Source organism: Oculina patagonica, chromosome 7, assembly GCF_052425735.1.
Source record: "Oculina patagonica isolate OP01 chromosome 7, crgOcupat, whole genome shotgun sequence".
Classification (NCBI taxonomy): Eukaryota; Metazoa; Cnidaria; class Anthozoa; order Scleractinia; family Oculinidae; genus Oculina; species Oculina patagonica.
The window spans coordinates 30,671,273-30,693,348 of NC_135764.1; the positions used below are offsets into that span (position 1 = coordinate 30,671,273).

At 40.2% G+C, this 22,076-nt stretch overlaps 3 protein-coding genes and 1 non-coding gene across 5 annotated transcripts; all 4 read left to right on the forward strand.

Moving 5' to 3' along the window:
- Positions 1-270: 270 nt before the first annotated feature.
- On the forward strand, positions 271-11,640 carry LOC144659840 (uncharacterized). 2 transcript variants are annotated; one of them, XM_078520370.1, is made up of 8 exons: positions 271-378; positions 722-878; positions 5,025-5,648; positions 6,089-6,412; positions 8,144-8,182; positions 8,883-8,957; positions 9,803-10,024; positions 10,469-11,640. In XM_078520370.1, the coding sequence occupies exons 2-8, from the start codon at positions 779-781 to the stop codon at positions 10,795-10,797; spliced, it is 1,713 nt and encodes a 570-aa protein (XP_078376496.1). In that variant the 5' UTR covers positions 271-378; positions 722-778; the 3' UTR covers positions 10,798-11,640. The 2 variants fall into 2 exon arrangements, with proteins under 2 accessions (XP_078376496.1, XP_078376495.1); XM_078520369.1 differs by lacking the exons at positions 271-378; positions 722-878 and adding an exon at positions 3,011-4,078.
- On the forward strand, positions 9,306-9,379 carry Trnag-gcc (transfer RNA glycine (anticodon GCC)). The gene has a single exon. It is a non-coding gene; the product is annotated as a tRNA-Gly (tRNA).
- Positions 11,641-15,969: 4,329 nt separating the features above from the next.
- LOC144659647 (uncharacterized) lies at positions 15,970-18,129 on the forward strand. The gene is made up of 3 exons (XM_078520133.1): positions 15,970-16,057; positions 16,394-16,493; positions 17,076-18,129. Exons 2-3 carry the CDS (start codon positions 16,400-16,402, stop codon positions 17,912-17,914), a joined length of 933 nt encoding a protein of 310 aa, XP_078376259.1. The 5' UTR covers positions 15,970-16,057; positions 16,394-16,399; the 3' UTR covers positions 17,915-18,129.
- Positions 18,130-19,734: 1,605 nt separating this feature from the next.
- LOC144660032 (uncharacterized) lies at positions 19,735-21,698 on the forward strand. Its single transcript, XM_078520578.1, has 3 exons — positions 19,735-19,867; positions 20,171-20,242; positions 21,014-21,698. Exons 2-3 carry the CDS (start codon positions 20,179-20,181, stop codon positions 21,418-21,420), a joined length of 471 nt encoding a protein of 156 aa, XP_078376704.1. The 5' UTR covers positions 19,735-19,867; positions 20,171-20,178; the 3' UTR covers positions 21,421-21,698.
- The last annotated feature ends 378 nt before the right edge of the window (positions 21,699-22,076 follow it).

The following is a 22,076-nucleotide window of genomic DNA, read 5'->3' on the forward strand; positions in this document are numbered from 1 at the left end:
AATTTGAACAATTCCGCAAACGCTTGAGAAAGTCTGAACACCTAATCTTTACCTTGTTGGCTAGCTAAATGGTCTGTGTTGTACATAAGAGAAGTCAAGCGATTAAAAACTTCTGTGTCGGTCGAAAACAAAGGTGTCGGGGGTGTTTTCACCCTTGCTGAATCCGGCCAATCAGAAGACGAGTTATAACTGGAATAACTCCGCTATGATGTCACTGTTTAGTGTTCGCGCTCACGGCACCAGTAAAGATTACTTCAGTTATTTCCTCTAGTGCTTTCAAGCGTTCTGGTGGATGTTAGGCTATTTCGAAAATAAAATGTTATAAGTGAAAATAATATCTTTTTTGACGAAATTTGGAAACAAGAAACCCATTTAAAGGTAAGGCTAGCGATTTCATTTTGTAGGCTTTCGATTTTAGTTGAAACAATTCAAACTATCTCACTGACTTTCAAGTTTTAGAGGCGTACCAGTTTTACACCCCGAAGTACACGCTTCAATGATCACAGTCATTTCAACAGTGGACATTTTGTTTACTTACTTCTGGAATTTTGTGATCGCTTTAGATTTATTTTAAGATATTCTGCCTGCCAAGTCCAGAGGTATTAGCTGTAGAAATATGTCTTACTTCTTTAGATCGAAAACTGAGTTGTTTAGGTGTTAAGGTTAGTTGTTTTTTCACTACCTGTTGGTATTTAATCCGAGATTTCTCCTTTGCTTGTAGGTTGGACATCTTCATCTCATCTTGTAGCACACCGAACGAGCACAAAACTACCTTACCATGTATAGTTTCAGGTTCCTTGCAACACTCAGTCTTTTTCTAGGATTTTTTATTTTGGTTGTTGAAATTCGACAGTCCTCTGCTATGCCAATTGAGGGAGGTAAGAGTGTTTTAAAGTTGTCTAAGTTTCGTGTATTTGTTTCTTGTTTATCATCTACCTGCACGCTGATGTAGCTTCTCAAGTTTCAGGGCTTGCTAAGCAGTTTTCGCAGCTTTCATAGACATGCGAGGTTAAGACAAAAGAACCCTTACGATCCTATAATTTTTCAACAATTTTGAAAGCAACAATTAATCTATTTTTGGTTCTCTCTCCCCAATTAAGACAACGTTAACGATAAAATTTGTTTGTCTTTATTCGTTGGTTGTTTGACCAAACATCTGAACCCTGGTTTTCACCAGCAACTTAAACACAAGCACATAAATAAGTGTAAGGTTGATAGATTTATGTCAAGTGAAACAAACACACTTGTGCTTATTTTTTGTGCTGCTTAGTCAGGCGCAAACAAGAGCAATCATAAGCACAAGCGCAAGAAAATGGAAAAATTCTGATCCTTTTTCTTGTGGGTACATATTCTACGAAATTTGACCTATTTTGATTTTAAGCTAAAATAAAAGGAAACACTGCGAATAATCATAATCTGCAGTTTTAAACGATAAACGTCACCGAGATATTAGATATTGAAAACAGCCGTTTTCGCTTCACATACGGAATAGTTCGGGAAACTTCGTAAAATTATCGGAAACGGATCGTGGTAAGTAAGATAAGGTCTTGTGTTTGCTCCTGTGCTTGCTCCACTAGCAAAAAACAGGCTCTAGTTCTTGGAGGATGAAAGATAATCAACTTTAGAGTGTATTGTCTTGATGCACCATGAAATTCTCAAAACCATCATCAACAGAAACGCATGGCTATTAGTAAGGGAGAAGTATTATTCTGAGCTTGGAAAAGGTCGACTTGTTCCCGGGCAGACCAAAAGTTTTTGAACAAAAATATTGTTTAGTTTTCTTGTAGTTTTTTATTTTTTAATGTTTGTATGTAAGCTTCTAGAAGGGTCCTGAAAGGGGGAAGGGGGTATAAATCCTATTTATTATATAAACTGCAGTGGTTCAGAGCGTGTGGTAGCAAATCGAGAAAAATGGTATCACACATGTGTGGATAAAAATGATATCCACACATCTGTGATATCATTTTTGACCAATCAGCTCGCAGAGTTTGCCATCTTTCAATGCTCAATGAGCCAAAGTAAATCGATATTAAGTCGAAACATCTTCGGATCTTCTTTGGCAATCTTCGGCAATCTTCGGAAATTTTTGGAAAACGTTCGGAATCATTCGTACAACCTTCGTAATACATTTTGAAAATTTTCGGAAATCTTCGGAAAATGGTCGGAAATCTTTGGAAAATCGTCAAAAACATCGTAATTAGTAGGTTTATATAATAAACAGAATAATACTTGGTTGCTTGGAGATATAAAATTTATCTTCTCGTGTTCAAATCCGATATCTCACTCGTTCGCTGCGCTCACTCGTAAGCTATCGATTTGAACACTCGAAGACAATCTCCGCGCCACCATGTATTATCCTCTATTTCTCAACCCACATTTGCCCAAATCTAGTTTCCCAGGCTACTGTATCCCAAATTTGGGGGGGGCCCAAACCCCAGTTTCCATTTTATCGCTTTAGGCCTCTCTTCCAGCTACTCGGCTGTTAATGTGGTTTACAGTTTACAGTTTTAGTGAACGCAAAGTGTTAGCCATGTTAAAGGCATTTGATTTATTCGCAGACAAAAATATTGACAAATATCAAGGTATTTTCGACCTGGTAGCCCAAAGGCTACGGAACTTGAGTCAAGCAAATCAAGATTATGATCAAAACATTCGAAAATCATTTGTTCCGACGACAACCATTGGCAATACAGTAAATGAAAGTTTAGTGGTGCGAAACACGTCTAATTCGAACAACGTGACAGTTCTGTCACGGAACGCTACCATGACTCGAAAGAATCAAGTAAACGATCAAAACAGTCGAAGGTCATATGTTCCTATGGCAGCTAGTTTTACAGGAAGCCTACTGGCGGGAAACCCACCCGCGGGAAACCAAATGGCGGGAAACTCACCGGTGGGGAACCAAATGGTGGGAAACCCACCAAGAAGCCAAATGCCGGGTAACTCACCGGCTGCAACCCATCTGGCGGGAAATTTTCCCGCGGACCTACCCGGCCGGCGGCGGCAAACCCACCTATGGAAAACCAACTGGTGGGAAACCCGTCAACTGGAAGCCTAGCGGCGAGAAACCAACCAGCGGTAAATCTTTCGGCGGGAAATTCGTCGCCGTTCGGTACGAACACAACGAAGCCAGCTTATAAGTTTTTGACAAAAACAGAGCAAACTGGTGCCTCATTGTTTCCTACTTCATTAAACGACGGTCCAATCTCTCAGGAAGACCGGAGTGGTTTATTTACTAATTTGTACAGGCAGCCAGCATCAAATTATGATAGGAAAAATAAAATTTACCATAAAACTTCACCGACATTCAGCTACTACGGTCGAGGAAATGTCAATGGCTATGGAAATATTTCACCACCATCGTCAAACATAAGAAAGTCAGGAGTTATTAAACCCGACCAATATGCTCGCAGTTATCAAAATTATCCACAAAAAATGGATCACAGTTCACCCAGCCACCAACAGTATTATAGCTATCCAGGATACCCAAGCTATCAGCAGCAGCAGTGGAGGCGTGGATACCAAGGAAGCCCTGGCTACCAAGTCAATTATCCGGGAGCGTCGCAGCAAAGTTTCTACCCCGCTACAAAAGAATCTCATGAAAGTGTTCCAGAGCATTTGGATAAGAAATGGTCAGTGCCAGGAAACTCAAATAACAATGAAAATAACATAGACAGTAAACACGATAACACGCCATCGCAAAAGCCATCAACGATACAAAGAAAACTCCCAGAGAATGCTGTCAGGAAAAGTACTTATCCTACGACCCAGTCCCTCCCGGTGTATAATGCCCCGTACTCCGGCTCAGGATCTGGGTTTGATGAATCTGACGACATCGACATGGATGGGGACAATACCGCTGACATTCAGGAATCGCGGGAGCTTAGTGGCGGTGGAAGTGGTATTGACGACGAAGACTTGAATGGGGATACTTCTAATGTGGCTTTTATGTTAGCAGGCACGCACCGCAATAAGCCGCCTTCATTTCCAGTCCCCGGTCTTCCGATGAACTTAACACGGCAACAAGCAATTGATATTTACAAATCAGCTTTGTATTTTGCTGGCTTGTTACGGGAAGGTGAGTGGCGAACACAACGCACGATGAGACCTTGAATCATTAATAAACAAAAACACCCGGTTTGTGCTCCTAAGACAGGCAAAAGTGAATGAAGTTAAGTTACGCTGTCAATGAATAAGTATATTCCGTCAGGAAGAGAGGAGTGTTTTTGATTGGCCGCTCATTTCCATCACGAGCTATTACTCTCTAGGCCAAGCGAAAAAGGGAATGATTTAAAGCTCGTAGATCAATTTTTAAAGACTTATTTATTGTTCCACGTGAGTTTTTCTCGGTCTCATCGACATCGTGTTTTACCTACAGGAAATATCTACGAAGAAACAGCGCTATATACGACGCAACAGAGACCAAACGAAGATTAAAGAATACAACTCAGACAAAAACAGCAAACAGAGCAAAAACAGGAAAAAGCAAAACAACGCTAAGCAGAAAATGTCTTCTGACAGTACTGAAGCACTTAGAACCTCACCAGTAGCGAGGATGACACGCTACAATTCAGTTGTCACGTACTGCAAAGACTGCATGACGACAGAGGATGACATGAAGTTCCACCTCACGTCTGTGTTTAATGCTCTCAACGTAACACATGTCGTATCGAAAAACCTTCGATAATTATACTGACAGCGTTGACAGTCACTGCTCAGTTGAGTACGTGTGAAGAATTATAGACAATGCAAAAACTGACCCAGTTACTGTGACGGTATTGAAATAAACTTAAGAAACTTGAGTTACGACGTTGTCCTCTTGTACTGTATACGACATCTTTACGATCAAGCCATTCTTCAAGCCACAACTGTCTACTGTACACTGTTTACCTGCTATTTTTAAAATACCTCACAAAATAAACAAATACAGTTATTATTATTATAATTTCAATTGACTGTGTGGACCGTGCCCTTTTTTCAAAAATCAATTCTGACTTTGAACGTGTTTATTGTTCTTCTTTCAGATAACATAGATAATGACACAGCAGCCTCAGGTGATGACGTCATAGGTGTCGACGGGGACAATATCGATCCCAAAAACGTTGACGAAGTTGATGACGATGACGATGACGTAACTATTACTGATAAGGACGTCAAGGAAGCTCTAGCTGCTTCCAGCGGAGAACTAGTCGCGAGCGGCCAACATATCAGTGACGTAGAAGCCTCCGGTAGCCAATCAGAAGCGCCGGTTGCCCAGCCACAAAGCCAAGACAACGGAGCTACAGTGAATGGCGAAGACGAGCCACAGAAGATAGAAAGCGACACACAGAAGCTCGCTAGCGAGCCGCAAAAAGAAGAAATCCAGGCTCCAACGCAAGACAACCCGCCCCAGAAAGACGATAGCGACGCGCTTAAAGATAAAGAAGATGCTCTGAAAGAACAAAGCGAGCCAGAACAGGATGAAACTGTTGAGGACATTAATGCACAGACTCCTCCACCGCCTGATAGCGACAAACAAGAAAGTGATTCTACTGAGCAAGAAGACGACGATACGCCACCACCAGATGAGACCAAACAAATGAACGAGGCTCAATCACAATACGCCGCCGACCAACAAAAGGAAAAAGCTTTGGCTTATCTTTCTAATGGTAAAAAATTGAGTTTTATTTATCATCCGCCTTTAAATGACTTAGACGTTTTAAGAAATGTTTTTGAAATAGATCTCTTAAAAACAATTAAGAAGTCACCTTTGTCCAGTTAGAACCGGCAAATTACAAAGCAATGAACCAACAGAAATTGAAGTTAGACATGCAAACAGTGTCAAGAGCGGGAAAGTATGTACCTGGCGCGGTTGTGCATGGTTTGCTTTTGATTGGACAACTGAAACAAGCGGTTTTTTCTTCTGATTGGTTAACTTATGGCAAGTCTTAAGAACGTAGCGATAAGTAGATATTAAAGTAATTAAATAAACCGGAAGAAAACTTGTTTTCCTTTGCAATACTCAAACCAAACTATTTCAGCCAACACATTTAATCACTCCAGATATCAATCTAAGCCAAATTTGTATTTAATTTTATGTTTTGTTTAGCTCGTCAAAGAGGTGTTTATTCATCACCATCTCAAAGAACAGTCATCTGCAAGGACACGACCCAGAAAATCTCCTGCCCACCCCAGCAGAGGATAAGAATCTTAAATGCTGATTATGGTGACACGGGTGATGTCGGGTGTTTGAAGGAAGCCAATCCAATGCCGACAGGTGTGTGTCGCACGCCTGGCGCGTATGAGACAGTGAAGAGACATTGTGACGGCTTGGAAGACTGTGATTTGTATGCTAGTAATGGCGTGTTTGGTGACGCGTGCCCTGACGCAAACAAGTATCTGGATGTAAACTACGAATGCATGAATAACCCGGGTAAGTTGATTAGAAGCTGTTCGATCTCGTTCTCAGGTGCTCGTTTCTCGAAAGCCCCTGAAACTTTTCGGGCCCGGAAAGCCATTTTTAGTTAACTCTATCTTAAAAACAGAGAAGTGAATAGGCCCGAAACTTTGTATAAAGGAATCCTCTGGAATAAAACAGCTCTGTAATTATAAATGATAAGGTTTGAGATTTTGCTATGGCGAAACCTTTTCGGGACCTTCGAGAAACGGGCCCCAGGGCCGTTGTTTTGTAGTCACGTGGTCGGCCTTCTAATTCCGTCCCCTAAACGAGGAAGTATGAAGAGGAAAATTACTGGAAACAACGTAATGTTGCTGAAGGTGTGAAATGGGTCAGTTTGGTGTGGGTGGGACGGAAAGAAAGAAATGTTGTGGAAAAGAGATTTCACGGAAAAGGTGAAAAACACTTGCGCCTCCCTAATCAGGAATATTAAAGTGGATTTGAGCTTAGCTAGTAGATGGCTTGTGGACTAACAAAATGTCGCTCAACAAAACTACTGGTTACTGAGAAGCATTTCTTTGGGCGAGGACCTGAGCTAGGCTCAAATTCTTGTTATCGACGCATTAGGGCAATTGAAGGTCACCAAGCTTTCCACTATAAAAAACAAACGAAAGAAGTTTCATAATTAAGTTAGCTTAAAGGGAAAACTGTTATCGAACCTTACGGCGTGTTATAGTGACTAGTGTTAAAAATACTTCTTTGTATCCGAATTGCATTTTAATTTCAGTTAAACTTCCCGGCCCTAAATTCCCAAATTGCTTTAAAGCAGTCAAACTAAAATAAGCGAAACTTCTCGTGCGCTACCACTTCCCATAAGTGACCATTTAATCTGAATAGTTCTGAAATCTCGATTAAGCATCAATATTTATAGAGGTCTTTGTTATCGTTCTTGGCTTTTCGTTGACCGCGTCCTCGTTTAATATTACTCTTACGACAATAGTTTCGCGCCATTTTTGTGCCCAAGAAATCTGGCCAGACCCGCCCTGCGTCTAAAATAATGTCATCTAGAAAGGTTTATTATGACTTGATTTCCGGGAGCCAATCACAGACGAGATAAAACATTAACTACCTGCAAAATAGACACTTGGGTGAAACACGTAACCTCGCTTAAAACTAAAATCCCGGAGTTTGGAAATTCGATCTGGGAGTGCTTCGAACTAACAAAATGAAGAATTCAGTCGTCGATATTTTTGCATTTTTTGTTTCCGTTTCTTTTTTAAACGTTGTTTTCGCAGGTATTTGGAATGTCATTTTACAAAATTCGCTATGGAGTCATTGTTTTGCTGAATCATGCAATGAAGTCGGGAAAAAGTTTAATGTAATTTGTCGTATTTTTCCAATTTCGTAGCTCCTTCGCTTCAATGGTACGATCTTTGGAAATATCACTCTAAACCTCACCACGAACAAGGTTTTAACACGTTTTACCAGAAAACACAGCTTTTGTGATCTTAAGCTTTCGTTTATGATAAATATCCAGCTAACATGTTTGGAAACTTTGTGTTGATGTTTAATAGCACGCAAAAAGTACGAGCCTCCTTCTCAACCTCAACAAGTCGAGAAATCTTCACCCGGTCTTCAGCCGATTGTTCAATTACCAAAGTTCATCTTTCAAGGTGTCTTGTTTTTGTCCGTACGCCTGTTAACGTTTTACCGTTAAATTGTGATTATTTGAAGTGTTTAAATCTCTTTATGTGTTTTTCTTTACAGTGCCCTATCCGGCAGCTCCTGTTCAGGGATATAACCAAGGTATGAAGATTTCATGCTCATTCGTAGTGATTCGTAGAGATTTTCTTAACTATAACTGTTATTAATTTTATCTTTTATAAAAGAAATGGTGTTTTTGGGGTCCGATCTTATTTAATTGCGCTGCAGTTTAATAAGACGCAAATTATGAAATCTTTATTGTTACCATGAAGCAATATAAGAAAAACTGTAAATTGTAGTTGTAATAGCACTATAATGGTATATCAGCCAGGTTAAGTACAAAATAACTAGTGTGCAGTTATCAATTTACAGTTTAAACTTGTTTCCGTACATGCTTTCTCGCGTAACGTTTACTTCATTATGAATCGACACTTTTGCAATGCATTCTCTTGACAATTAAGGTTTTCTAGACTAGATTAGCACCGATATCTTTTCGCATGTATATTTTACGTATATTTTAACTTGCACAAGACTAAGGACAACGATTTGAATTTAGGCGTGGTCTTTATGCATGACAACTGCATGTTTACCAAACCTTTTTTCGTCGCAACATGCATTTCGCCCGTTCTGGTCGCCTGCTTCCGTTTCCTACTGACAACAAACTTTCTAAGCAAAACTTAATTACTTAAAAAGTGCTTTGACCTTGTAACGCAACTTGTGATTTTTTTATCTTATCACCGCCTTCTTGACTTGTTGTTAAGCCTTCTTTAACTTGACTTGATTTTTTTTATTGTGTTAACAGCTAGTTACCAACCCGCTCCACAGTACGTGAATCCTCCTCCTCCCCCGGCCGCCTATGCCCCAGCTCCCTATCAAGGTGAGTAGCAGAGTACAAGCTTCAGATCTAGAGCACTTTCTAAACGGGTGCCATGAAACAATAACTAAAATAATCACATCTAGCTGGCCTGAATCACAACAAATGTAATTAACGTAGATATGAACCATTCGGAACGCAAAGCAAAAATATCCAACCGGCACTAGGCGCGGGAAACGCGAAGACACAATTGATTTTAATTTTGGTTATTCTTCTGTTTGGTTAAAAAATTGTTCCTTTGCTGTAAATTATTGGTCGGTTTGCAGCTCTTGCAACGTCTCACACGAACGGTTCGTCGAGTATCCTCCGAGAGAACTATTGAAAAAACAACAGGAACAATCAACAACCGCCGACCGGTTAGCTCAGTTGGTAGAGCGCCGGACTGCCGTGCGGGAGGTCTCGGGTTCGAGTCCCAGACCGGACCAACACTAAGGGTCTTAAAATAACTGAGGAGAATGTGCTGCCTTTGCAATTACATCTGCAAATGGTTAGATATTCTAGTCTTCTCGGATAAGGACGATAAACCGTAGGCCCCGTCTCCTGCATCTTCAGTGTTATAATCAACAGGGGACGTTAAAGAACCCACACACTTATCGAAAAGAGTAGGGCACGGAGTTTCCGGTGTTGTGGTCAATCTTTGCGCATTGTGTTGTATTCTGTGAAATGCTCGGTTTTATTAGCAACTTGCTAGAGCCCTACCACGGCTCATAATACCGAGGGTAAATAAAGTTTCAGTTTCAACAATTCCCCTAGAGAACCAATAAAATTACAAGCTTTTGAGACCTGGAGCTGCTTCACCAGTGGAAACTATAAAATGTAGTTTCTTTCATACTTTCATTTTTTTTCAGCCCCACCCCCACAGGCATATGCCCCTGCCATGGGACTCCCAAATCTTTTACCGCCAAGCCCGTATGCAGCGCCAGACCCGTGCAGTCCGTGTAACACGTGCGCGCAGTGCTCGTTACCAGTCTGTAGCCCGTGTTCTCAGAGCTGTCATATGTTGACGTGCGCTCCGCGTCTCCCAGCTAAACTGCAACCTCTGTGGCAACAATGGAATGAAAGAACGGCAGGTAAATGAAAATACTCTATTTCCAAACTCGATATACCAATTCTTCTGTACATTTAATTTATTATTATTAACAAGCTTTGCTCATTGGAAGAAAATGACGCACGATATTTGTACTGGTAATAAATTTGTTGAGGTAGCGCTAGTTATTTAGTTTCCATGGAAACCTTAAGCATGCACGTTTCTCGTTCTCTAATGCTTACATCTGAAATTAGTTTAATCATAATGAATCGTTTTATAGACAGCCAAGCTTATATGTTTACTGTATTATGTTTGCTCGTTGTTTGTATTTTGGCTTGTCCTACGGGCTCGTCGAAATCATCACAGCAAAACTGGTCAAAATCAGTACTATGCGATGCTGCTTACTTTCAACAGTTATACTAGGCAGTTAATTTTTACTATAAGAATTATTGAGATCCGAGGCGATTTTGCCGGTCTTTAATTCCAGACATGAGCCGAATGGAAATGGCCGCTCTTATAATCTCACCTCTCTCAAAACTTGCCGCTCCAACCAAAGCACCGGAAACAACCGAGGCGTCAGGTGCAGCTGAGGGGTCTGAGTCCGAGTCAGGCGACGATACCACTGACGAAGATGCTCTGTACGAGGCCAGCAAGAGGTCTGGGATCCAGCGAGTAAAATCACAGCAAAAATCGAAGAAGACTAACCTGACCGCGCATAAAAAAGCCCATAATAAGGAAGAGAGCGAGCAAGGGTTCCTTCGAAACAGTGACGTGATGGTATCTTCGGGAGATGCAAGCAGCGGCTCATCAACATGAAGTTCGGAGATAGAAAAACTCTGAGTGTTTCTTGAAACCAGCCCCTCTCCCTGCGGAAGTTTAAAATGTTGTGTGACACTTAAATGTGACGCTTAGAAATGTTGTGTGACAAGTTGTGACACATAAAGGACTTTATTTTTTACCTCAGTAAAAGTAATCTGGGATAAAGATAGTCGCGAGAACACCGACTTGCAAGTATTTGCCGGTTCTTGGGATGGGAAAGACAGACCTTTTAAAAAACAGCACTAGAAACGCGAAAGAAAATGAATGTTATTTTAGAATAATAGTGCTATCTTAAGTGTGGAATGAATCAGAATTAGCTGAAAGCTTTAGGTTATATTACACTCACTCGTTTGTTGGTGCTATTCAGTTGTGCTGCAAGGACCGCCGAGCATTTTTTCAATTAGAGGGGATGACGAGTGACTTGTAGTGGGGGGCTTAAGAGACTTTTCTCTTAGAAAGTCTTTATTTTTTCGGAAATATTGGGGGGATGGGGGGACTAAACCCCACCCCAGCCCCCCTGGCTCTGCGGTCCCTGTGCTGTCACGCAACACTGCAGAGAAGCGTGACAACCAATGCGGGGTGCCACAAAAATAGCAGATTTTTCTAAACTCAAAGATAGACACAATGTTACGTTGTAAAAAGTTATTTTTTTTATTTGAAACAGAGGTAAAACTTATTGACTTGGATCTGCTAAGCTATTTTAGTGTTAGTTAAAGATCAGAACATTACTGATGTTAGTTAACTATTATTTGCTTTCGTGTTAAATTATTGTAAATAACGGTTATGAAGATGTTGGTTGGAGAACTATATTTTTAATAATAAACCACTGCAAACTTTTCAGTTCGCGTTGAGAACAGTAGCATTATTTGTTATATTATAATAATGGACTGTCCCTTCAATTCCTTTCGGGTGGAATGGAACAGACAACAGTTCCACTTAATATTTCACACCGCTTGTTCCGTTCCAGTTTTTCCTTTGTCCTCATCCGTCTCGAAATCAAGAAGATTGAAAGATTGAAAATGAATGGCTGAAAAGTGATCGCGTACACAAAAAACCCCACCCCTAGGGGGTGGTTCTCTACTCTCAATAGTGGGAGAGGCTCCACCCAGAAGGGGTACCTCTTTCAGGCTGGGGTTATGTAAAAGGGTAGAGGTTTCAGGAGTTGAAGTATAGGGAAGGGTAGAGAAAACTGTCATTTAAAGGGGCCTTTCATCTTGTATAAACTCACCGAACAGCCGATTCATTTAAGTCTTTTAAGGAGGTTATTGAAGTGAAAATTAAAAAAAAAAACAGATGCAGTATCCCTACTGAAGGTATGAGAAAAAGGCTACATTTTCTACGGAAGGTGTATGTAAGGAATTGGACATCGGGGCGGAAACTCCCTGTATACCGCCCCCCCCCCCCCCCGGGCCGAGTGAGGGTAACCTCACTTCTTGTCCGTGTTCTCCCCTAGCCATGCCTGAGAAAACACCTCTTCCCTCTCCATCTAGAGTGAAAGGATTGTACCCTGTTTTAGATATTAGTCTTCTGTTGTAACCTATAATTTTCTACCTTTTCTCAGACCTAAAATATCTGTTATTCCTACTTTAGTTAACCCATCTCAAACTAGAATTTCCAAAGCGAATTTTCTCATGTTTTTTTTTTTGTTATGTTTTCCTACTATGATTTAAGGAAATAATCTTCTGTATGCATCATTAACTTTCAAAACTGTGGTGTTAAAACACTGAATTTGAAACCACACATTTATGATAGCATGGTCGTTCAAAACCCCGTTACAGTTTCGCAAAATATATTGCTAGCTGGTATCACAAACTAAATTAGTCTTTAATGGATTCAAAAACTGAGCAGTAAACCTTATCAATAATATCAGCCACTGAACTATTCTCATTATTCAGCGTTAGTTGGTTTGTTAATTACCCATGCTTCAAGTTAGCTATTCTTTTGAACGTTTGTTAGTCAGCGAGAGATCGAAAGAGAAGTACTTTTCTGTGACCCTGTAGACCAAGTATCTCATATGCAATAAAAAATTTCAAAATGGTGTCTTGCTTTGATTACACCATATATTGAAAACAGAAATTCATTAAACATGCACTAAATGTATAATTCTGTTTTGTATATGTGTTTTATTGCTTTTGTTTCAAAGCTTCTGGGTTCATCACTTTGCTACGACGGGGAAGGGCTGACGTTCGAAATGTCAGCTTTTCCAAAATTCGCTACTGCGGTTTATTTAATTATATACCTTTACCAATTCCCAGTTGATATCAAATAAGCGTTTAATTTGCCCGAGGACGCAGCACAACAGTTGCTTTAGAAACTAATAACTTTATTCTGGGGTCATCGCCCGGGGGGGGGGGGGGGGGCGGGGGTCATGGACTTTTCTTACAGGTGCCAGATTGTTTCAATGGTCCTTGGTCAAGTGCGTAGAGCGTAAATGTGAAAAACCCGAATCATCTCAGACGATTTGACTAGGGTCACTAACTTATTTCCTTTTATAAACAATGTATAAAAATTATTAAAATTGCTTTTAACCCATCACAGAGCCATCATAAACATAACGGCTTGCTTTCTTAGTAAGTATTGGTTTCGCTCACGGTTAAAAACTGGGAACAACTTGTTAAGATGTTCTTGCAATTGTTATTCAATGACCAGTCGATAGCTCATTTTATTGTGACTCGCACGCGTTATGAACATCAGCACCCATTTGTCTGACAGACGGTGTTTGTTTATTTGTTTTTTGTCTTATTTGATAACCGATTCTTATTTTATGCTCTGTCTGGCGAAATCTCGTTACACCTTACGCGATTAACATTATTTGTCGAGGGCTAAAGAAAAATTACAGAATGAATCAACGAAAGAACAACCGGAATTTCTCGCTCTTTGGCCCAACACGATGAATGAAAATGCTTTCGGCCAAATTTTTACTTGGTGACCGACCGGGTACTCTCTTTCTGTAAATCGTCTCGATGTTTATTCAGAGAAACCCAAAATACCAGCTTGTGACTTTAACGGTAATTTTCTCTTTAACAATTTGCTACAAAGTGACAATGACATTTAACTCAAGTTACTTGCATTGCTGTCATTGTGAACAATAGTCGTCCCAGTTTTCCCAGAATTGAAGAGTACCAGCTGGAATTGAGCACGCATAAGACTTGTCTACCTCAATCATGTTTTCTGTGATGTGCGGACACTTCAAGCTTAGCCAACTAATAAAATTGTCCCGTTCGTTAGCTCTTATAGTTCTCAAAATAACTTTCCTCTTAAAGGAGTTTGGTTGAGAGGTAGACAGAGGATGGCAAACTAGTAACATAATTTGAAAGTTTAAGTGATTTCTTCTAATTTCTTATCTGTGTAATTTGCACTGTAATCAGTTTTGATGGTGTCGGAGGGAGTTCCATATAAAACAACCCCTAAAATATACCAGACTCATTTTGTGGGCGTAGCTTTGATTTCCACCTCTAAGTGGCAACAATTTAATTAAAACTTTAAAAATGTTTCTGTCCATTATTGCCGGCTTAACACCTTAAAACGTACCGGGATAACACCTAACGGTGCTCTAGATCCTTACGTGGGTACCAAACCATGATTTTTAACCCCTAAACGCTCTGACGATCACCCAGGAACTTGTAGAGGCCATAGACAGTTGAAATGTTGAGCGATTTGACTCGGTCAAAAAAGTTTCTTAACTGCTGTCATGCAGTTTTAATGGGAATAAGATTAGAGAGCCAGTTTGTCTGTTCAAACATTTGGCCATTAGTGTGCTATGAACGGTCTGGCCATTTGCACTTGCTAACCAACCCCACCCTAACCCGCCCAAACAAACTTAAGAGCAAATAAATTTATTAAGTCTTGGCCGTTTTATTGTTTGTTGCAGAATCGAAGCAACAGTAACTTTTCCTTTTACTCTTTCAAACTGAAACATTTTAATTAAAATTATCCTTCGAACATGTTTCTGGAAAAATGTTCTTAAAATATTCCTAAATGTTCTTCCTAAATTGTTCTTAACCATTTAAACACCCTTAATACTTTTTAATCTTTCACAATTCCGACATGGTGTGCAAAATCAAAATAGCTTGAAAATGTTTTTATTGAAACTGTTGCGAATAAAACATATTGTGTCCTTGAATGATGAAAGCGTTTCTTAACACAGAACAATTTCAATCGATGTTGACACCGTAAGCAATTGACTACAAACACGCTACAAGCAAATTTAAGGATCGCTCCGTTTAATCATCGCGAATTTTTTTTACCGTTTGCATTGGATTATTTTATCATATTTGTTTGGAACTAGCCACTGAAACGTTTTTTCTAACCGCGTTTGTTTTTAAGAGTTAGTTTACTCTTTCGATAGTTTAAGCTTAAATGAGACAAACAACCCAGTTCACAGGCTTATTACCGCAAGCTATAATTCCTGTACAGACTGCCTTATTGTCTTGACTGATATTCAGTGACTAGTGACCTTTGTCGAAAACTTATTTACTATGGTTTGACAAAAGGGCGTGAACATGCAGAGATCTGCGCCATTCCCATAAAAACGGCGGAAAATAGTTTTTGCCCAGTGACACTGAGATGGGAAACCACTTCTAATTTTAAAATAACGTTAACAAGCGATGTATTTCATTTCAAGTGCGGGTATCTACGCCTTTAGAAGTCAAAACAAGAATTTTTTTGGCGCGAAATTCTCTTTGCGTTGGAAACATAACCACGAAGCATTTCGGGCTTACATTTCTTTAATATGCAATTAAGTTTTACTGTGCAAGATTTTAAAAAGATATTTAAAGAAATTGAAAGTTTTAAAGACGCGCTAGATAGTAAATAAACTTCTAAAGCGTGTTTTTCCTCACAAACTTCTGGTGCTCCCTTGTCATTTGCTAACGACATAACTGGTGAATACTGAAATATTAACAACACGCACTGATCTGATACGAGGAGAGTGAATTTAGAAGTGACCTTTTGAGAAACAATCGTAAGTATCCCATCACTAGAAAACAGGATCACGTCGTTGAATAATTCTGACAAAATGCAAATAATTTGTGTGCGTCCAAAGATTTTGTTTTCGTCCAAAAATAAGAACTTACGCGCGAAATCCAAATCACCTCACAAGCCGTGAATAATTAACACGCCACCGTCCTGACCTGAGTGAATCAGAGATTACAAAGACCGGTGAATAATTTAACGTTTCAGGGGCCCTGGCATAAAACGTTTTATTTCAGTTTATCAGAATTCAATCCGTGTTCAAGGATCTAGCCTCAGAGAGACGGTAAGTCTACAAATCGTTTTTAAAGTGAATTGTTTCGTTTTGGTTCAACGCAAACCAATAAAGGGATAAACAAAGCCACTAATAGAAGTAGAAAAGCGAGAAAAACGTGGTTTATATTTTATTATTACGATATAATTACTCGAGAAAACGCCAAACCCTTACCTCAGACTTGATCGAGAGAGGAAGTGTTTAGTTAGGTAATGGTAGATAACTTCTCTGATTTACCTTGAAGTAAGTCTGGAGTTGGTATCTGCTAGAATTAAATTCAACAAAATAGTTAAATTGTTCATTTGTTCAAAAGCCTAACTTATTATTATTCATGTATTATTTTAACAGCCCATCATGGCTCCAAAGGCGTTGTTAGTATGTCTTTTAATAGTGGCGGTTGCCTTAGTCCAGGCTGGAAAACACCCCAAAGCTAATAAAATCAAGAAAGGTAAGGGTTTTTATTTTCTTTAGAATTAGCGACACAGATCGCACGATTTAACGATAATAAATCACTGTAAATAAAAGATATATTGTGAAACATCGAATGAAATTCAAACTTATCATTTAAAATGGCAAAAAGGGGATAAAAGGAACTTATTGTTGTTCACATAACCCGGATGACTGGTATTAATAAACAGGATTTTATGAGTTATAATACGCGTTCCTGTATTTCATCTTATTTCTCGATCGCTTCGTTCGCGAGATAAAGACGCATAGAATGCTAACTAAGTACTGTTTTTCGTTGATGTAAATTTAATTTACAATATCAAGCCGGGTTTAATTCACAAAGCTATCAGAAAAGGGATCAATTAGAAGAAAAAACTTATTTGGAAAGTTTTTCGGATATTCTTAACGGGAACCGACAAAAAAATTCTGGCCACACGCATTCCACCTTTAAAACCACCTGTTAAGTGAGGTAAATAGACACATTTTACGACTGGACTTATTTTGGCGGGTGTTTGAAGACAAGAAGATTTAAACTAATTGAAAACCATTAAAACGCATTCTCTTCTCTTTATTTTTTCTTTAGTTAAAAGCAGTCAAGGATCAAAGAAATGTGGCCCATGCATGGCAAGCGCATGCGCACCTCCATGCCCGCCATCATGCTGTGCCCCACCACCACCCCCACCGTGCCCACCACCTTGCCCTCCCCCATGCCCTCCTCCATGCCCTCCCCCATGCCCTCCTCCATGCCCACCACCTTGCATGACCGCTAGTGTACAACACACTCATAGCCACGCATGGGCACCAGCTCCCCCACCACCATGCCCGCCACCGTGCTCCCCTCCATCCCCTCCACAGTCAGTTCACCATATCCATCATGTAACACATCACCATCAGTTGCCTCCTCCACCCCCACCGTGCCCACTTCCCTGCCCTCCACCATGCCACACTGCTAGTGTTCAACACACGCACGACCACCAATGGGCTCCTGCTCCCCCACCACCCTGCCCACCTCCATGCCAACCACCGGCCCCACCACAGAGAATCCACCACATCCACAAGGTCGTCCACCACATCGTCCACCCACCACCACCACCACCCCCTTGCCCACCCCCGTGCCCACCCCCTTGCCCACCACCGTGCCCACCCCCCTGCCCACCTCCATGTGCCGTGACCTGCGCTCCATCCTGCCCAGTGTCCTGCTGCAAGAAGAACAAGGTGAAGGTTGATGATGACGGCTCTGCAGAGGATGAGGTTGAAAACGAGAAGGAGGAGCAGAAGGAAGATGAAGTTGAGAAGCAGGAGGACAAGGAGGAAGAGAAACAAGAAGACAAACAAGAAGATAAACAAGAAGATAAAAAAGAAGAGAAAGCCGAGGAAAAGAAGGAAGACAAGAAGGAAGAAAACGACGATGATGACGATTAACTTAACCGAGCTTCATAGTTAGGTTTCATTTCGGTGTATGTTACACGACGTGTTTAGCGTCCTGAACGATGCGCTTGTGATGCGGTTTACCTGTAGTACGCATGCTCGTACGCCTGTGAATAAACGCACTCGTCGATTCACCATTGTGAAGTTTTCAGAAAAGTTGTACATGTGGTTATTGATATTTAATTAAAGGTGAAGCGTTTTAAACTACATTACTTGCCTCCTCATTATATCTTGGTTGTAACATAATTGGAATTTTGCTTAAAAATTATCTGCTAATGAAAAGAAAAACAGCCCTAGCAACGACAACATAAATAACAACAAAAACGAACCAATATTCAGAACTCTCTACACACTACAGGAGTTAGTATTAAGGAATAACGAAAGTTCCCATTTTACCCACACTTTCAAAAGGTCTTTTATGCATAAAAATTGAAACCTACTAACCCACCCGACCCCAAGTTGTTCCCGGTACCATTGCCCTACTCTACCCCGCTCGTACACATTCGTCGGTACTCAGAGTGAGTAGATAAGTTTATACAACATGGTTCGCTACCTAACACTCAGCATCCGATGAGGAATTCAACTGTATAAACCTTATTTCCCCTGGCCTAATGTTCTCTGGTAGGCCGGAATAGAACGTTTTTCTTTTATCTTTTATTTGCACAATAAGTGACTCACAATTAAACTCACAAAGACTTGGTGCCCATGTTCTTGTACATAATTTCCTCGATAGATCTTCTACGTATCGGCCCTTGTTAGTTTATTCTGCTCATTGGCGCTATAACGGTAACAGTCAATTTAACATGGGTCATAAACCAACGAAGCAATATAGATATTTGTTTTTATTAAAATGAGCAACTTTATAAAAGAACAACCTCTAACACGCACCGAGTAATTTTAACAAGTGTTGGAATGTCTGTTTTCATGTTCTTTCCTGCTTTATTTTTTTTCCTAAAAGTGACTTAATTTAGTGCTAGTTTGTTCTCGGAAGCTGGAGTTTCAAGTTCAACCGTATTCTTTGATGGTTGTTATGGTTTTATATAGTTTTCTCAGAAAGTTAAAAACTTATTTACTGAAACAAAGGGCCTAAAAAGGTATTGGGTTTATAGGGGATTTAATCCGTTATATGTTTGTTGGTCAATTGCGCGCGGAAAATAACCGAAAGGGATATTGTTTTTAAAAGCATAAAAATTCTATTGTAGTCATCTTGTAAGGTCAGACAGCGTTTAAACGCCTTATCAGTTTTCTAAATACAAGCACCTGTTTCTGAGGTCAATAAAACAAAATAGCACAACACCACACGGAAGGGCTTGGTAAATAACACACTTTAAACGCATAAAGGCGCGATAAAACAGAGAAAGATTGAACGAGTTAATATTTCCGAAAACTTTATCTCAGTAGGATAGATTTTGAAGGGCTTGACAGTCAAGGAGGGAAAATGATGCAACGGTTGATTTCACAGTCTAGACGGGTACCTGGATTTCGTAACAAAATGTTTTGGCTACTGTCAAAAAATAACCAGGTACCACAGAGATTATTTCTTATGCGTTTTCGAAATCGAGAAAAAATAAACCATATCACAGAAATAAAGTACTATCCGCTTCCAAGAATCGAAAGAAATCGGGGATGTTTTTGGAGGTTGCGTGCCCGAGTTTGGCGCGAAACAAGCGCGCGCGCTTTTCCTGACGCAATGACATCGATGACTTCATCTTTTAGTCATCAGGACTGGCACAAGGGCTCATAAGTGTGCAATGAAATCAACCAAAACTATGAATAACTTATAGACTTTCTTCAAATCCTGTGATCCGTAGTCATCGGCAGCCAATAGGAAGCGACTGCATGGACTAAGACCTGCGGCTGGTCAAACGTCGACATAATTAATAAGATCCTCTATTGGAAATCACTTCTCAGCGCGCTCAGTAGATCGATTCGAGCTCTGACTAGAAGGTAAGGTAACCAGATGAGATCTATTTATAACCATAACGCTGATAGCACATAGTCTCTGAAGTCGAAGTTTTATTGTTCAGCCTTTCATCTGTCTGTGATATTTTATAAGTTCATCTATTCTACTAAAACGTTTTAAACGTTGTTTCTCAAGTTGAGGTAGCAAATATCCTCGAGGCTATTTATCGCGTTCAAAGCTGTAAGATGATCACCTTAATCTTAGAATCGAGAACAGCGGTAAATGTTTTAAATCATTTTAGCTTTTGTGAGTACCTTTTTAACGAACTTTTCCTTTTTATTTTCAAGTTGCAGAAATGGCACGATTTGTTTTCCTTCTTTTGGCCGCCGTCGTGTGCGTAAGCGCAAAATCTTTCAAAGGTAAGTCTCAACCTTGAGTCTCAATTTGCTATATCCTTTAAATTTAGTTTATTTATTTCAAACAAGTCTTTATAAAACAGTATCGCCGTTTGATAGCCATGAAAATCGCAAAGGATTGACAAAATCCGGAGCGAATTTTCCTCTTGAAAACGGATTTTATTTCAAGATCTCAACAAGTTAATATTTTATGCTTGTGTTATCACAACCATGAAACATTTTTAGAGAAGTTAAACAACTTTTTCTTATAGTTTAGAACATTACGACCTTAATCTATTTACAGAAGAATTTAAATTAAATTTTCTGATATTTTCACTGACGTAAAAGTTTTAAGACGACACACGAAAGTAAGCTAAACAATTCAAAACAAAATTATCAAACCCGTAGCGATGTAACAATGAATATGAAATTCAATTTTATTGCACAGTTTTTCTGTTGTAAGGATTTTTTTGTTTCGGACCGTCTAGACAATTCGCACCTATACAAGACTGTTTTTTGCCCTTTAATCTATACTTAAAAGAACGTCTGACGACAAAGACGGTGAATTTTGCTGAGCGTATTAAGACAAACAAATCTGATTTCGGAAGAATTATTAGCCGGGTTAAAGATTTCTCCGGAGCAATATCCAAAGCGCTCAGGTTGAAAGATTAGAATTGATTATCGAGATTGCTAATATTTCGACTCGTCTAAAAAAAATGGCGATTTCGTCATCTAGAGAGAAGACAGGCTTCATGTTATCGTCACTAATGTGTCCTTTGTATTTATTGTTTACAGAAAAGAGAGGCGCAATCCCATGTGGATACCAATGTATGGCCCCGATGTGTGCTCCTAGCTGCCCAACCTACTGTTGTACCCCACCACCACCACCACCACCCCCTCCCCAACAGATCCACCACACCACTGTTGTCCACCACCACCACGTCCACCACCAGGGTCCTCAGGCTCCCGCCATGCCTGCTCCCCCTCAGCCAGCCCCTCCACCAGCCACTGTCCAGAGCATGCAGCACGTATGGGAATACCAGCCACCACCACCACCATGCCCCTGCCCAATGCCTGCTCCTCCCCCAATAGTTGTCCCTGCCCCACCCTGCCCACCACCATGCCCACCAACATGCTGTGCTCCCGCTCCAGTCTGCCCACCAGCCTGCCCACCTATGTGCTGCAAGAAGCGATCAGGATAAAGCCTCAGCGGTGTACATACGAGGACATGCGTGACCAGATGTTGTTATATGGGGGGTTGTTTTATGGTGTATCTTTATGGCGTCGGCGGTGAACTTTGCTTCGCCTGGAAAACGACCGGAGGGAAAAACAATTACGTTGACGTAATAATAACATCTATGTACGGACGTTTTGTAGAATATTTTGCGTTCTAGTGACAAATTTGTGTGCTAGCTCCTTTGTGAAGCTAAATGTTCCTGTCGGAATTCATGTAATTAAATAAAGTGTTGTTAATGAGAAACATTTTTGTGGTGTGTTTAAATTGTCCACCGTTCCATTTGCTCCTTAAAAAGCAATTGAGTTGACAGACTTCTTTGCCCAATTTCCCTTACCATTCACCTTTTGATATCTTTGCCCTGTCCCAACACGATAGAAAACGCATGATCCCCGCTTGAATTATAGTTTATAATTAACGATTTTTGACTGTTCAGTTATTACATTTAAGAGCAGTAAAACCTCTTATTCCACGTTCCAGACAATGAGAAGCAAGCAAAAAAAAAAAAAAACAACAAACAAACAAAATGAGCAAAAAAACAAACAAACAAACAAGAAAAATATTCCCAGCTCATTTGAAGTACCAACCGGTATTTTATGCAATGTTACTTATCTTCTCGCCAAG

Excerpts from the sequence above, each read along its gene's own strand:
- LOC144659840 (XM_078520369.1), top strand. The coding sequence starts at position 3,016 with ATGGAAAACCAACTGGTGGGAAACCCGTCAACTGGAAGCCTAGCGGCG. Across the intron at positions 8,183-8,882 it reads TGTTCAGGGATATAACCAAG|CTAGTTACCAACCCGCTCCA; the intron begins GTATGAAGATTT and ends TTGTGTTAACAG. Across the intron at positions 10,025-10,468 it reads ATGGAATGAAAGAACGGCAG|ACATGAGCCGAATGGAAATG; the intron begins GTAAATGAAAAT and ends CTTTAATTCCAG.
- LOC144659647 (XM_078520133.1), top strand. The coding sequence starts at position 16,400 with ATGGCTCCAAAGGCGTTGTTAGTATGTCTTTTAATAGTGGCGGTTGCC. Across the intron at positions 16,494-17,075 it reads AGCTAATAAAATCAAGAAAG|TTAAAAGCAGTCAAGGATCA; the intron begins GTAAGGGTTTTT and ends TTTTTTCTTTAG.
- LOC144660032 (XM_078520578.1), top strand. The coding sequence starts at position 20,179 with ATGGCACGATTTGTTTTCCTTCTTTTGGCCGCCGTCGTGTGCGTAAGC. Across the intron at positions 20,243-21,013 it reads AAGCGCAAAATCTTTCAAAG|AAAAGAGAGGCGCAATCCCA; the intron begins GTAAGTCTCAAC and ends TATTGTTTACAG.